This window comes from Parasteatoda tepidariorum, chromosome 1 (assembly GCF_043381705.1).
Source record: "Parasteatoda tepidariorum isolate YZ-2023 chromosome 1, CAS_Ptep_4.0, whole genome shotgun sequence".
Classification (NCBI taxonomy): Eukaryota; Metazoa; Arthropoda; class Arachnida; order Araneae; family Theridiidae; genus Parasteatoda; species Parasteatoda tepidariorum.
In genome coordinates this window covers 1,451,935-1,468,656 of record NC_092204.1, presented here as the reverse complement: position 1 = coordinate 1,468,656, position 16,722 = coordinate 1,451,935, and the positions used below count along the sequence as shown (strand labels likewise).

Genomic DNA, 16,722 nt, shown 5'->3' with positions numbered 1-16,722 from the left:
ATAACACCCACCTTCAAACTCACTTAAACCTGGCATTGTAGCAGCAGTAACCGATCTAAGAACTGTGCTAGACACTCGTTGTCTTATATACGCTTTGCGGATCGCAGCGCTGTACTTTGATTGGCTCCATACCCCTTTATTTGCATACTCATGCCTGTACCAGTTTTTTTGGCTCTTCAGTGTAAATATAAAAAAGTGCTTTAATCTAAATAAAAAATTTATTTTTTGGTAAACTCCATAAGATTTTAATTTTAATGCTGGTAGCTAGAATATTTTGAATCTAACATTACTGTAAGCCTAAATTCGTTTTTATTTCGTTGTAAATAAAAAATTGAAAAAAATATAGCCTTTTTTATTGTATGATTTGTGGAATAATAATGGAATGATAACTTTTGAAATGAAAACGTACCATGTATATAAATTGAATTGAATCTAGGTTTTGCAGGCATATTTTTAGAAAGAACACGATTCAAGAAGTAAAATGCAATTAAATTAATTAATTCGAATAAATTAATTCGTATGAATTAGCGATACTTTTTGTAAAGAAAAAAAAATTTCAATACATAAGGTTTACGAAATTTCCTCACTTCAAACTATTCAACAAAATGACTCTTAAGAAATTTTAAAATTGTTCTAAGTTTCAATAAATAAATTTATAGTACTGCAAATAACACTATCTCAACTAGTTTTTTAAGTACTAGTTTTTTATTAAATTGAAATAATCATTTTGTTAATATTTTTAACCAATTAAAATATTAATCGCCTGAAAAACTATTCTTAATTGATACATTATTTATAACTATAATACTATTATATTATATATATAATATTTATAATCATATTAAAAAATAAAAGAATTCCTATAAGTTAATTTCAAATTAAACCTTGTGCATTAATTGATATTTTAAAAAATACTTTTTTGCCTTCGAAGAATTTTTTTATTAAAATCAGGTACGACGAATCGAATGAAATTGAATTACTAACACCCAAGTCAAAATTTCCCTTGATGGGACTTGATGGTAACCATCAATAATTCCATCTTGAACCCATTCTATTTTTCGTGATCCATCATCTCAATGTAGGAATTCGGACTGATTTATAAAGGTCCAACATAAGACTTGTTTTGATCGTTTGTTTATGTTGAGCCATCATGAATTTCCATCATAGTGTCTTAGAAATCCAATGTTGGAAGGACCACCATCACCCCCAATACAGGAATTCAGACTGATTTTTGATGGTTCAACATATTAAAGAAATTGTTTTGATGGTATATTCCTGAGAACGAACAAGAATTGCCATTAAACCGTGATGGAAATTTATTGTAGGAACCATCACTGATCGTTGAGTCCAACTTATCTTCTCATGAGATTCAAACTTCTCTTGATAGTTAACCCTCATAGTATTAAAGTAGCATTTTCCATCATGGAATGATGGAAGTTTGTTGGCACATCAAAAACCATAAACACGTAATGGAAAATGATATCATGAACAACCATCATCCTAATGCAGGAATTCGGACTAATTTATGATGGTCCAACATAACAGTTTTGATGAGAACCAACAGAAATTCCCGTTATGGAAATGCATAGTTGGAACCATCGGCGATTGTTGAGTCCAACTCATGAGAGTCAAACTTCTCCTGATCCATCAGAAAGTAGCATTTCACATCTTGGAACGATGGCCATATCAAAAACACGTGATGGAAAATGTTGGCGACCATCCAATGATGTATGACCATCATGAATCGCACTGAAACCAACATAAACCATCAAATGAGACCATCAAGAATTTTGACTTGGATAGTTAATGAAGTTCACCCGCAAACTTTTTCATTCCCCCCGTGATTCTTTCAGAACTTTATTTGAAAAAAGAATACTAACATACAAGAATAGCTAGAATGAAACACATATGTATCGAAAGCAGAAAAACAGTATACCAGAATCCTACACTATAAAAAAAAAAGCTCTGGAAATCTTTAACCAGTATTAGGTGCAAAGTTTCTTATTATCCCAAAGTTTAGATAAATGAAAGACCATTTTATTTTAGTTACACCATAAATTGTGAAGTATGATAGAGAAATACTTCCATGGAGCAGCTGACAGCACCAAAATTTGGTAAAAGGCACAAAACTTTGACGGTGACTGATTAACTTTGACGATATTTGTTTACGACGCCATGTTTTCTTTATAACTTGGTCTCGATGTATCGGGACGATTAATGCATGTTGTATCAACTTATTTTGATAGGTCAATGTTTTATTTACATTAATTAAAGTTCATTTCTTTTATGCCTTTTTAAATTTGTCTGGCGGTATGAAATAGTTATGTCGTAAAATTACCTACTTACGGTAAATAGCAACCTGCATTTGAGTTCTTTAAAAATACCTTATAATAGGGTGCAACCTTCCTCTGCTTTTATAGATAGGGTGTTTTGATGCAACCTTCTACTGACATTTGGAGCTAGTAAAAACTCCAATTTATGTAGCAATTTTTGGTGCAACGTGTAAGGGAAACACTGTCATCCCCCTCCCCTACTTTAGGACTGTCATCTTTCATGAACTCCCCACAACGCGTAACAATAATATTTATAAAGATGGGGAGGGGTTGTCAAAAAGCGCGTCATTTGGCAGGGGTGTCACGTGACGAGGGGTGCGGGAGAAAGGCTACGTTTGCATTATTCAATCATTCTGCAGCATTACAGTTATCAAATAAAGTTTATAAAAATGGGTGCAAATTACGAAACTAAACTAAAATATAGATCTAAATTATTATATTGACTGCGTAAATTAATTAACATAATTGAAACACGAATACATTGGGCATTTAGTTATTTTATTATGTGAATTGTTTCTCTAATATATATATTTATATACGGTGGTGGCCAAAAGTGTGGACACTTTTTGAAAGTTTCATGTTTTTCAACTTTGTGTGCTTGTAGAATATATTAATTTTCACTTAAATGCAAACTTTTATATCTCAAATTGAAGGTAATTTAATGTGAAATTTAATAGCAAAAACGGAATTAAAATATCTGTATTACAAAAAAAGTTATGCCTATTTTAGTAGAACAAACAAACATAAATCGTTTTGAATAAAGACGTGTTTTGTAATAAAAGCGTACTAGCCAATCACAAACACTGTTCTTAGGACCAATCAAATGTCTGTAACTATATTTTAGGTTATTTGGATGGCAAAAGAGTTATTGTTGTGGAAATATTTTGCGGAATGATGCATACTAGTACAATTAAATAGAGTATTGCTGCTTTTTAATTTTGAAGTCTTTTCTTTTAATTAAACTAATTTTAAACAATGTCATCAGCAAGGAGAACTAATTGGACATCTACAAAAAGAAGCCGAATTGTCATATTGAGAGAAAATGGCCTGTCTTATACTGAAATTGCAAGAAAAGTTAGTGGTTCAGTGATTTGTTCTGGTGTACGAAAGTTCTGTTTACGTTATGAAAAAACGAAATCAGTGGAAAATGAAGCCAAATCAGGCCGGAAAAAAAATGCACAAATGCTACCGCCGATAGAAAAATTAAACGGCTATGCCTTCAAGATAGAAAAACTTCATCAGATGCCATTAGATGTGAAATGAATGCAGCGAGTATTGCAGTAAGTTCAAGAACAATAAGAAGAGGGTTATCAGGATTTGGACTACAAGCTAGAATTCCAAGGAAAAAACCATATTTAAATTAAAAGCAAAGCGAAAATCGAGTTAAGTGGGCAAAAGAACACATTAAATGGTCAGAAAATCAATGGAAGCAAGTAATCTGGAGCGATGAGAGTAAAATATCGCTCTTTGGTAGTGATGATAGAAAATACGTGAGACGTAGAGTAGGTGAAGCACTTCATCCTGCTTGCATTGAAGCAACTACAAAAAACCCAACAAATGTTATGATTTGGGCATGTATGGTGGGCAGATGGTGTGGGCCGAATTCAAGTGATTCCTGGCATCCTGAATGCCAAAAAATACATCGAAACTGTCCTGAAACTAAAATTGATACCTTCCATCCGGGATCTCTTCCCCAACAGCGCACCATTTATTTTTCAGCAGGTTTCATCTCCATGCCACACAGCAAAAGTATGCAAAGCATGGTTTCAAAATAAAGGTATAGATATATTACCATGGCCAAGAAACAGTCCTGATCTCAATCCAATTGAAAATTTGTGGCGACGTTTGAAAATTCTTGCACGAAAAAAACGTCCATCCAATAAAAGACAACTTATTGAAGCTATAATTGATTCTTGGCACCATGTGATTACGAAAGATGAACTTCAAACAGTCGTTCACTCAATGAAAAGAAGCTGGGAAGCTGTCTTAAAAAATAAGGTTTATTCTACTAAGTATTGATTGTGTAAGTATCACTTTAAAAAAATGCAAATCCAAGATAGATCTTACTATTAGTTGCATAACTTTTTTTGTAATACAGATATTGTAATACTGTATTCATTATTAATTTCTACATTAATATACCTTCAATTTGATATATAAACTTTTGTATTTAAGTGAAGATTAATATATTCTACAAGCACACAAATTTGAAAAACATGAAACTTTCAAAAAGTGTCCACACTTTTGGCCACCACTGTATATATATAAATNAAATATAATAGTAGAAAAGAAAAAGCTACTTTTTATTACTGATTTATTTTAGTATTTATCGTGAATGTATTCATGAACATTAAAATTTTTTATTTATTGCGAATCCTCTGTTGCTTAACTTGAAAGTATAATGAAAGAAAAAGTGTCTTGTGAATGAATGCAGAAACGTGTATGAATTGTAATCACACAGACGTCAAGTCATTCAAAAAGAGTTGGTATGTGGAATGTTTTTTTTTCTTATTTCCCCCATTTTTTTTAATAGTGAATATAATATAACAACCAAAGGAGATTTCTCGCGCTTTTCGAGTTATGCAAAAGAGCTCGGAAACCTTGGCCCTCCTATTATCCCTAACTGAGGTGATCTATGAGTTTTCAAACGAAGTTATGAAAAAAATTAAAACAGTGGGAGACTACAATTGTTTAACGCTCGTCACCTACTTTGTTTTTATTATTAGCGGTTCCCTTTCATACTTCTCTCCCCCAGTTACAAAAAAGAGTTCCTCAAAAGACCTCGATGTCTTCTTTTCGAGCCCACGAGGAAAGGTTAAATGTTGTATGCCTTTTTTTTAATTCTGCCATAACTTGAAAAAAAAAAAATTCGTGAAATTTTTAATAAAAAAATAATCGTCGATGTTGATTGATTTTGCGCCTTTTCGAAATAATGCGCCCATGGCATTCGCCATACTTGCCATACCCTAGATACGCCACTGTAGTGATAGCACTACGATTATTTTCCAGTTACTTTTGTACAGCTAAATCATGTTCAGCTCTGTACCACTGTTGATATCGCCTAAGATATTCACGGCGATCCATTTTTTATAAAAGATATAAGTATTTTAAAATAAACTTTGTTCAATATATTTTGATAATTTGGAATGTAAATAGTTTTGTGAGAGAGTGTTGATTCGTGCTTCCAATAACTCTACCGGATTTATCAAAGCTATTAAAATATAATGGAATTCTAAAATAAATAACTGCGTTATATCAAAGCAAACATTTTATTATAAAACCTTAGAACAACTATCTTTTTACATTACCACTCAAAATTATTAATAAACACTGGATAATATTGCGTTAATGACGTCATAAACAATCGTTTGCATAAAGTTTAGTTCATAATAATCATATATAATCGTTTGCATAAATAATCGTTCGGTCTTTTTATAACTTTACGCAACAAGTGTGAGATTTTTTTTTTTTTTTTTGGAATGGCGATGTTATAATTTTGTTGTGGAGTTAATAAATCTTCCTTTTTATAAACGTAATAGTAGAGTTTTCTTAATTATTTGATTCGAAGTCTTCTGAGTTTTATTTGAGGTCAGTTTGTATTTTGTATTTTTTGACTGCATTATTAAAAATTATTACCTTTTCACATACATGCGTTTTCAATTTTGATTGGCTGTTTTGTGCGTTACTAACCAGAAGTCTTCTGTGATTGGCTATCTGCTATCATTCCACTCTCTCTCTCTCTGTATATATATATATATATAAAGATATCTCTGAATAAACATACTTTTATCACCGAAGCATAATAATGTAGTCAAAAAAGTGGTCCCTTAATATTAATTTTCTCATTTATTCCGCCATACCTCGCTGACAGATCTAAAACTTTTGCCACACAAATTCAAAGTTTGTTTACCCAAAGGAAATTTCATTTAAAAGATTATTTTTAATTATATCTTATAGTTAATTATTATTTTTTAAACTTTTTATTTGAGAATCGTCGAAAACGCTTCGGATTGTTAGGTATAAAAAGTGTTTACATCAATTTGAAATTTGTAGTTGCCAAAATTAGAATAGTTATAAATCGAATTTTTAAATTTTCGTTTGCGAAGTAACCGATTGCATCCAAATTTTGTCATTTAAAACTGCTCTTACTATTCAGAAATAAAAAAAAGACATCTCGTCAATAACATTTTATCAGAATAACATATTAACTGAATCTTCACTCATATATTTTCATGAGTCATATTCTGGCTCTTATTAGTTTATTCTAATGAGTAGATGAAATCAATTATTTAATTACATTAACTGTAGTTACTTTTTATTATCTGTTCACGCCGTTTTTGTTTCGATTTTTCTCATGAATCATTAGTTATACCATAACAGTCTTTCTCAAGATTTCCTAAACATATAAACGTAGCTTTCTAAGAATATATTTTCCTTCTTTTGTCAAAGAAACCAACAGATCGTTCATTTATCTGGTATGATTTCTCTTTCATTCATAAATATAGACCTTTCTATTGAGAGACCTTATAAACATCAGAAATAAAACGAAATAAACCAAATAAACAAAGAATAATGTGATAGACGAATTGGAAACGCAGAAATAGGCAGAGACTATTGTGTAATTCTATAGAAGGTGTTTCGTTCACCAATTTTTAAAGTGTTAAACATATTCAGAAATGGCTCTAATTATCAGTATTGTAATCTTAAGAAGAGTCTCAATGGTACTCAAAAAGAGATTCGCTTTTAATCACTGAACAAATGTTATTTACTCATTATCTTTCGCAAAATGTAAAATAATCAGAGAAATAATCTAGCACCTTAAGTTATAGAATTTAATGGATTTTTCGTTTTCGATGCTTTTATACAATTTTGCAATCAAAACAGTTTTAATGAAATGCACTATTAGAAATTTCTCTGAAAAAAAATGGCTAAATAACAATCAGAAAGGGTTAAAACTGTTATTTTACCCTATTTAAACAAAACAGTTAAATAACCGTAAATAAGATGGTAATGAAACTATTAACAGTGAGAAAAATTGCTTATTAACTATTTTTTACCTAAAACGGTTAAATAACAGGAATTTTATTGCACCCACTTAGCTCACCTAATGAAGACACTTAGTTTCTTGCAACTGTGTACATATTATAGCCGAGAGAGATAATTTGTCAATCTCATGAACGGTGGTTCGACTCTTAACGTTGACACCTCCATTCCCATTGCCGCACATGAAGTGTCCTGCACTCTCCAATGCCCCTTATCTAACGAGAGCTCCTATGTCCAGTTAAATTTCTTTTTTAATGGTTTTGAAACCAAGGTAGCTGTAAATTGCTTAAAAAAAACTGTATGGTTTAGTATTCATGATCTTAAAACCATACTAGTTGTAAACAGTTTCAGAACCGTGAAGATAAAAAAAAATATTCTGTACTGTAAACTTCACGGTTAATCGGATGGTTATTTTACTATTATTTTAGAAGGAAAATTCTGACAGTGAGGTTTAGTATCATATATTTTTTTTTAGGTTTTTTAAAAACCCTTTTGCTTCAACTTTATTTTATTAAGTTTATTTCAGTTTTAAAAAAAAAAAATTTAAACATCTAAACACAGACAAATGTATAATATTAAATAACCTATTCACAATAATTGAACGACCAAGTTTATTGAATATCTTTCGCAACACCACTGTTTAGAACAATTTTGAAAGAAGTCCTGATATCTAATTTTTAGTTAGATATCCGGAACTCTACATTGATTTGATATTCGCGGCCCTCCAAAGCACATAGCGCTTTGACTATTTTTTTCACTTCAAGGAAAGCTTTCAGTTTAAATGACACCATGATCGACAAGATTTTGAAGCAAACAAATAGCTTTAAAATTAATAAAGCAAATGTCATCATCATCAATGGTGGTGCCTTGGCCTTCTCAAGTAGTTTTTTCCAGGCTAACCTTTTTAATGCAAGCGTTTTCCAGTTTTTACTTTTCGAGACCAAAAGATCTTTTTCTAATCCATCTCAAATCTATAAAACTACTTTTTGCATATTTGACGGATCTGGATGATTACGCATTAGAAATTTCGATTCTAAGCGCTTTTCATTTCCACGAATTTTTCTTCATTTTTATAATTAGAATAGAGACAGCACGGCAGTTTCGTCTATATGCCCATTATTCTCTCTAAATATAAATTCAAATATTTCTATAAATTCTTTCTTCTTATGAGTTAACTTCTTTTCTTTACAATAAATATTAAATTATTCATCGAGTAACTCCTATTTTCATTCAACAAATCCTTATTTTCATGCATTTCAAGCTTCCAAAAGAATTATTGTTCTTCACTTATGAAATGTGTTATTAGCGTAGAAAGATGAAAAGCTAAAAAAAATTGTAATCCGCGTCTCCAGACTCTTCTCTCATCGATTAGAATGAAAAACTCTAATCGGGCAGATCTAGGAAGGAAGAATCATCCCACTTTTTTCTTCTTTCAAACTTTCTTATCTTTTTATGAAATTTGGATGAGCACATTTTTTTCAGTTCAAAAAATTGAACCCACCTTAGCAAGTTGAACAAATTAATTATATTAAATGCATTCATTTATCGAATTAAATGCTTTAAAATGAATAATTAATTTATTTATTTATCTATTTATTTATCTATTTATTTATCTATTTATTTATCTATTTACTTATCTATCTATCCATCTATTTATTTATTTATTTATTTATTAATTATATTAAAGTAATGACATGATAATAACTAACAACATTTTATGATAAAGATGTTTAATCTCAGTTTTACATTTATTAAATAGTAAACGAAATTAATATATTTTTTTTTACTTTTGAAAAATACATTTTACTTGAAGTTGCTACTGTCCTGTCATGCGATTAGAATAATAAACACAAAATAACTATATAAAATTCTTAAACCCATATAAAGAATTAACTTTTTTCAGTATTGCTAAGTTATAACTCTGGTGAAAAATATTTACCTATCTTTTATTCTAACAAAATATTAATAAAAAAAAATTTGAAGTTTGTGGATGAAGTTGCCACTTTAATTGAGCAAAGTCTTAAATTGAAATCTTAATACAATTGGAAAGTGAATCTGTAAAATTAATTTTTTTTAATTAATAAAATATTTTGGGCAATTGAACACCTTTTAATTTTGATGTAATAAACTGTTTATCACGAATAAACAAAAAAAAATTCAAAATAAAAAGTAATATTTTTAAAAAACACGTTTTAGTAGTGGAGATTAATAATTAAGAAAAAAATTGAAAACGAAAAACGTGGGGCGCATGAAATACATAACAGTAATGTTATATTAGTGTGTGTATGCGTGCTCTTGAGAATATGTGTATGTATATCAGTAATTGTAATTGCATCTGAATGTGGATGTGGAATATGCTTTTGTATATGCATATGTATGTGGATGTATATGTGGCTGTGCATGTGTATGAGTAAGAAAATGTGTATATGTATGTGTATATGTACTGTTATGTATTTCATGCGCCCCACGTTTTTCGTTTTTCAATTTTTTTCTTAATTATTATTCTCCACTACTAAAACGTGGTTTTTAAAAATATTACTTTTTATTTTGAATTTTTTTATTTTAAACTATGATTTTTTTAATTTTTAATTTTTATTTTATATTTTTAAAAAATTATTATTTTTTAATTATTATTCTTCACTACAAAAAACGTGGTTTTTAAAAATATATATTTTTATTTAGATTATTTTTCTTAGTCAAGAGTAGTCAAGACTACTACAAGACCACTACTAAAGTAATAGAACTTTTATTTTAAATTAGGGATACAAAAATCTTTATAGAAAAACAATACCTTTACGACTTTCATTAGTTTTATGCTGATGACAACCAAAACAATCTGGAAATGAATGAGGAAAAACTGGATCCTACCACGTGATTTTTCAGCCAATAAAAATACTCCGACAACAAAAATCTTTTCACCTGAGACGTAATAATTTGAAATAATGGAATCGACAACAAAAGACAATCTCGAAAATAATTTTTTTTTTTAAATTTTAATTTTATTTTACTTTGCACGTCTTTTTTCTCTTCATTTTCATGCTTTGTCATCCAATTCTGAACTGTGTGCTAAATTTGAAGTTTGTAGCTAGTCGGGAAGTTAGTTTAAAATCGATTACAAAATTCCACCCGGACAGACATACACGAAGGCAAGTTTATATAAACGTGGGCGGTATCGCCGGTCCAAACGCTCTGTTAAACGTGGAGGTAGCGGGTTCGAATCCCGCAGTAACCCTGGATGTATTCTTTGTGATGTCTTTCTCTGAATTGTTCTATCTGTACTTTCTACTTGACAATGACTTATAAGCCTATATTGAGCACACAAGTCAGCAAATGTATGTAATTTCAATAAAAAATAAAAAAAATATATAAACGTGGTAATAATAATAATAAAATGATTGGGTTTCAATAGCGATAATTGCGATGGCTGAGGTTCAAATCTCATCGATGGCTGGTTCCACAACCAGATTGCACCGACCATGGATCATGAGTCCCCCTGGCTAACCGTGAAGGGTTCTCGTGGTCACCATGTAACGCGAATGCGGGTTAATTTCATCAGAAAGTCTGCCTTGAAGGTAATTTTTTTTCGATCCAGGAGTTCCCTTGTCTTCTGGATTGGGTTTAAATTACAAGGCTAAGGAGTTAGCAATCGTAAACCTAAAAAATTGGGCCGACTCTTCAACGACGGTTATAAAATAAAATAAAAATTGACGATAGCAACAGGTGGAGGACCCCTTAGTGAAGAAGATGTGAATTTTATTATTAACGCCTATTTTCACAATTATTTGCAATTCAGTTTCTCATTGTTAAATAAACAATTCCTGCAAAAACAAGAATTATTCAGTTTATATTATTTCATTTTAAAACTTTTTATGACTCCTTGGCGTTCTATAATTTGTTTTACTTATTTATTTCGATTTTAAATACCTACTCAGAAGATAATTTTAGGAAAAATTTTAACTTTTTAGAACGAAAGTAGCGACATGACATTGGCAGGGAAAATCACGAAAAACCTTATAACTCCCAGCAATAGTGTATACCTGTGGTGAACAATTTTGTCAACATTAATGGCTTGCCCAGTGATAAGATCGAACAGTGATTATACGGCCGCAGACCAAAATTTAATTGTGTTCTGTAAGCACAAAAAAATACGCATTTAATGTAATTTAATGTAATTAAATATATTTTTTTTTCCAATGGGAGGCACTGAGTTTGAATCTTTTGCCTATACTATGCCAGAATTGTTGCTCATTTGGCGTTACCCAGTGGGCACCTGTGAACCAAAGTCACGGAGGCGAGCAACATTGCCCACGCCACACTGCCACAAACCCGTTTATAGGGTGGGCCACATTCACACATCTTGCACACACACAAGAGAGGACAGCACAAAGAGAGAGAGAAACATCCATGCCCATAGCGGGATTCTAACCCGCAGCCTATGGTTTCGCAGTCGGGCACGCTAACCGCTCGGCCACCAGGCCGGCGTAATTAAATATATATTAAAGTTTGATTTGAAGCTGAAAAGCGTGTTTGAGGAAACATTCTTTGAATATTTTATATACATTTTTAAAAGTATATAACATGTAATATATTTATATTTAACAGGCATCTTATACAACAATCTTTCAGAGAGTCTGTAATAACTCTCGTGATGTATTGTTATTTATTTCATTTCAATAAAATTTTATAAAAGAAATTTCATATGCACTTAAGAATTTATTATGCTCACACTATTGTATTGATATATTTTGCTTTGACTATATTAGGAAGCAAATAATTACTTTGGCTATATTACCGTTTTGCTGATATAATCGTGTGAGCTGATGAAAAGATTATATNATTTTATAAAATTTTTTTGTGTGCTCCTCACACTATTGTATTGATATATTTTGCTTTGACTATATTAGGAAGCAAATAATTACTTTGGCTATATTACCGTTTTGCTGATATAATCGTGTGAGCTGATGAAAAGATTATATATTTTATTTTCCGGATTTTTAATTTTTTTTTTCCTTTTTTCGGACTTTTTTTTCGTAGTTATTATTATTATTTTTCTTTTTATATTTTTTTCATTGTTCCGTAATTTTTCCATGTTTTCTCTACATTTTGAACTTATCAATCTTAGTAATTATAATTTTCCTTAAAGTATCCAGTATAGTAATACTACCTTGCGCACATCCATTTTCGGGCTAACCCTTGGTAACTAACAAGTCAAACGCGCTTCAGTACTGAGGAAAGAACGCGCCATAAAACAAAAATCCATCTATTTACGCTTTTAGCTCCATTTGCGCTTCTGTTTTCATATTTTGAAATCTGGCAATGTTATTACGAAAATATTTTGAATTCTTTTTTTAAAGTTTTCCGTGCATGTAAGTTCATTTGAATTCGCTACTGGCTTTATAGATTTCGTTTGGTGTTTTTCATTTTTTTTTCCTTTACATTTTATTTTATGTCTTTTTTTTGCGTTATATATTTTTTACTTAATGTGCTCTATTTTCATTCAATATTTCTCTCGTTCTCTTCACACTATTGTATTGATATATTTTGATTTGGCTACATAGATACAATATTAGAAAAGCAATATATATATATATATATATATATGTATATATATAAATGTATAAGAAGAAAAAAAAGAGAAAAACGAAGAAAATTAAGAAAATGAATAAGTTTTATTTACTGAACATGAGCTTCAATTATATAGAACGGAACATGGAAAAATTACAGAGATATAAAAAAAGAGAGAAAGAAATTTTTTTTTTCAATTAATAAAAATCCGGAAACACCAGTAGGAAATTTTTAATTTCCCGTTTCTGTTCATAAAAGTAATTCATGATTAACAGAGTAACGCATATTGATACACTTTATCAAATAATCTTAAGATAAATCTTAATTCAGCGAAATATTTTAGTATCTTTATGTACTTTCTTCTCATGTAAATTTTTGTCGCTTTATCGGAAAAGATCATCAAAAAATAATTGGGTCAAAAAAGAGAAGAAAAAAAATAATTAATGTTTATCATGAAAGAAACCTTTCCTTTAATTAAGCATGCCCCGGAGCATGACGGGAAATTCACAAATTAATTTAGCGAGTTGAGTAATACAAAAAAAAAGGAGAAATCTTTTGATTTTTGGATATCCGTTAAATATTTTGTAACGTTTTTATTAAGCTTGGAATATCTCTAAGAAGATTAAAAGGGGTGCAAGAAAAAATTCGAATGGGCTTCCATTCGAAGGTTTTAGAGTAGTCTTTCCACGAAAAGTGTTTCGAAAACATTGCTTCCAATTATGCCAACAAAGTTGTTACAGTGAAACCCCGCTACAGTGTACACGGTTTATAGTAAACTCCGTATATAGTGAACGAAATGTTCACTCCCGTTCACTACACAAGCATAGCGTTATCTTTTTTCTGTATAGTGAACCAAAAAAAAAAACAGAAAAGTTGGATATTGTTACGGTAGTTTAAAGACTTATCAAGTTTCCACAGTATTTTAAATCTAATCAATTACTTTGCAATTTACAATAAATCTATTTTAAATGTTTTATTGTGATTCTGAATTAAGTGACGATAAGCGTCACAATATTAAGAACTTTTTTCTGTCTTCGACTGATTCTTCCTTTTTTATGAAATAATTTTGAAATTTCTACTTCAAAATTAATTCATATACCTATTTCTTAAACCATCTATAGCATGGGATATAGCCTTTTTTCTCGTTTGCTTCATTATTGAATGGGTTCAGCATTCAAAAAAGCCGCCATCTTCCAGTATCTGGACAAATGCCTCAAGTCAAAGCCGATGAATTTGCGGAGCGATAGCGTGAGACTACTTTTATGCGCTCGAATGCCTGGTTAGACAGGCTCAAAAAGCGGAATAATATATAAATTCATAAAAAATTATCGGAGAGTCGGGTGTCGGTGAAATTCTATATCTGATGTGGTGGATTGCTCATCAGCTAAAGATTACTATTTTTTTATTATTATTATGCAAGAGGAAGAGTAATCTATATATGTATATATTTCTCTTACACGGCGACAAAAAAAAGCCTCGAATTTCAGCGCTAGAAAATCGACCCATGATTGCCGCTAAAAATGTCCCATGCCAAATCTATCTAAGGTGGCTCAACATATAGCGCTTTTAAAAACGGAAACTGAAATAACCAGAGAGAGCATAAGCTAGGCAGAAGTGACTAGTCTTTGTCGATAGATCTCTATTTCAGTATTTTGTCGAAAGCGCTTTTATTCCCGAATTTTTATATTACGAATTTATCTGACGATTTTTTATTTATATCACGAATTTATTTGCTTTACTAGAATTTATTTGTTTATGCAGGTTTTTCCATTGCAATTCACTTATTTCATTTTTTAATAGACCTAATTATAGCCAAAATTTAAAGAGATATCAGTTTTAGAAATTTTATGTTAAGATTTTATACTATAGCACATTTCTAATAGGCTTAAAGAATTGCATGTCACTTATTTGAATTCAAATTTATTTTAATGACTTAGTATTTACTAAAAAGATGTAATTTTTTTTAAAAAGAAGTTGTTATATGAATTTGAATGATTGTTTTGAATTCTTCAAATTTTGTGCATTTGCAATGTACCTAAGTTAGTAGCGAGCGAAGCAAATCATATAAGATTGAGCAGCAATTTTCGGGGGTTGGCGAGCGTTAGCGAGCAGGGGGCGCAGCCCACTAGAAAACAATAAAAGTTAACACATTTTTGTTGATACGTATTATTTTTCAGTCATTTTTGTATTTCATCTTATGGGTCATTTATTTAAATAATATGTAATAAAAAGGAGAAGTTAAAAACCTGTTTCTGAAACGGTGAACCGAATTCCCTTCGCTATAGCGATTCCAAGAAAAAAAAATTTTGCTGCTGAACATCGATTCAATTTTCCATACGTACGCATACATTTTATTTTCATACTCTTACATACACTGGTGTAAGATATAGCACTCGCTGGATAATGTTATGCATGTTTGTACTTGAAATAATGTTACTTGAAATAATGATACTTGAAATAATGTTATGCATCATTAAAATCGGTATTCATTTCTTACACTGTGTGTTAATACGAATGTTGTTGCTAATTATTTCTTTGCGTAAAGAAAATATTTTCCTGTGGCTAAATAACTATTGCGCATGCTTTTATATTTTGCAAAAAAAGAAATATTTCAATTGAAAGTTTTCTTTTGGACATAAAATGTAGTTTTATTTTTAGTAAAAAACAATCGAATTTTTTTACGGCAGGCACTGAACTTAATTTCTTTACCTCAGAAGATACCGGAAGTGTTGCTCATTTTTTTTATATCCGCCGTTGAACGCCGACTCAATGTTCATTGTTTGCGACTACTCGTGCTCAACTCCGTAGCCTTGTGGTTTTGAACCCAATCCTGAAGACAAGGAAACTCAGTATCCCCAGAAGTGTGATGAGAACAAGGAGGACTTTTGCGACTCGACAGATTTAACGTGCAGCAGTCACTACACGGGGAGTCTTCGGCAGGCGGGAACTCTTGGACGTGGGCCCTAAGGACCAGGCTATCCTGGCTTAGTGTTGCTCATTTATCGTCATCCAGAGGACACCAGTAAACCTAAGTCACGAAGACGAGCAATATTACGCACTGCCACAGTTTATAGGGCGGTCCACATTCACACTACTGAGAACAACCCACAGAGAGAGAGAGAGACATCTATGCCCTGAGCGGGATTCAAACCCGCAACTATTAGCTTCACAGTCTGACTCGTTGAAGATGAGTTAACAACTTCCGTATTGAAAATATGCTGAAATAAATACAGAAGATTATATAAATTAAGTTTCATTAATGTGCTGTAATTTAGGCCACAGTGGTTAAGGTGTGTAATACTGGGATCTATCACTGATGGCAACGAAGTCAAGCATCACTGGCTGCGGTCAATGTGCGGGTCGGCTTAGATCAGTCGGCTTAGGAACCGAGGGTGTGCAGTATGGGTCCTCGCTAAACTGTTCTACAGTAAAGTGCTCGACTTCGCGTGCAGGACGTCGGGCTATCTAATCGAGGGAGCCATTCCCTCTGCAGAGAATGCGATGACACGTCTTCGGATCATCCTCAGGCATGTTTCCCAGACCGTCGCTGATTGTGCAGCTATAGGGTGATGTAAATGAGCGACAACTTGAAGCTCACTCAGATTGACTTGGGGGGAAGACAAAAAGCGTCAGTACGCAAGAAAAGAGAAAATGATGCATGATTATTTTTCGGGACTTAATTATCATTGCTTAAAAACTAGAATAAAATTTTAATTTAATATGAAATGATGAAAACTGATTCAAAAAAAATTATAGTTAATGTTCATTTTTAATTAAAAAT

The 16,722-nt window shown here is 31.2% G+C and overlaps 1 protein-coding gene across 1 annotated transcript in view; it reads right to left on the bottom strand.

Moving 5' to 3' along the window:
• Positions 1-16,027: 16,027 nt before the first annotated feature.
• The window catches only part of LOC122270369 (uncharacterized), a 1,972-nt gene continuing 1,277 nt past the window's right edge, over positions 16,028-16,722 (bottom strand). The window contains exon 2 of the mRNA XM_043047435.2: positions 16,028-16,159. Within this exon, the coding sequence (XP_042903369.2) occupies positions 16,028-16,159 (132 nt within the window). The remainder of the gene's footprint in view (positions 16,160-16,722) is intronic.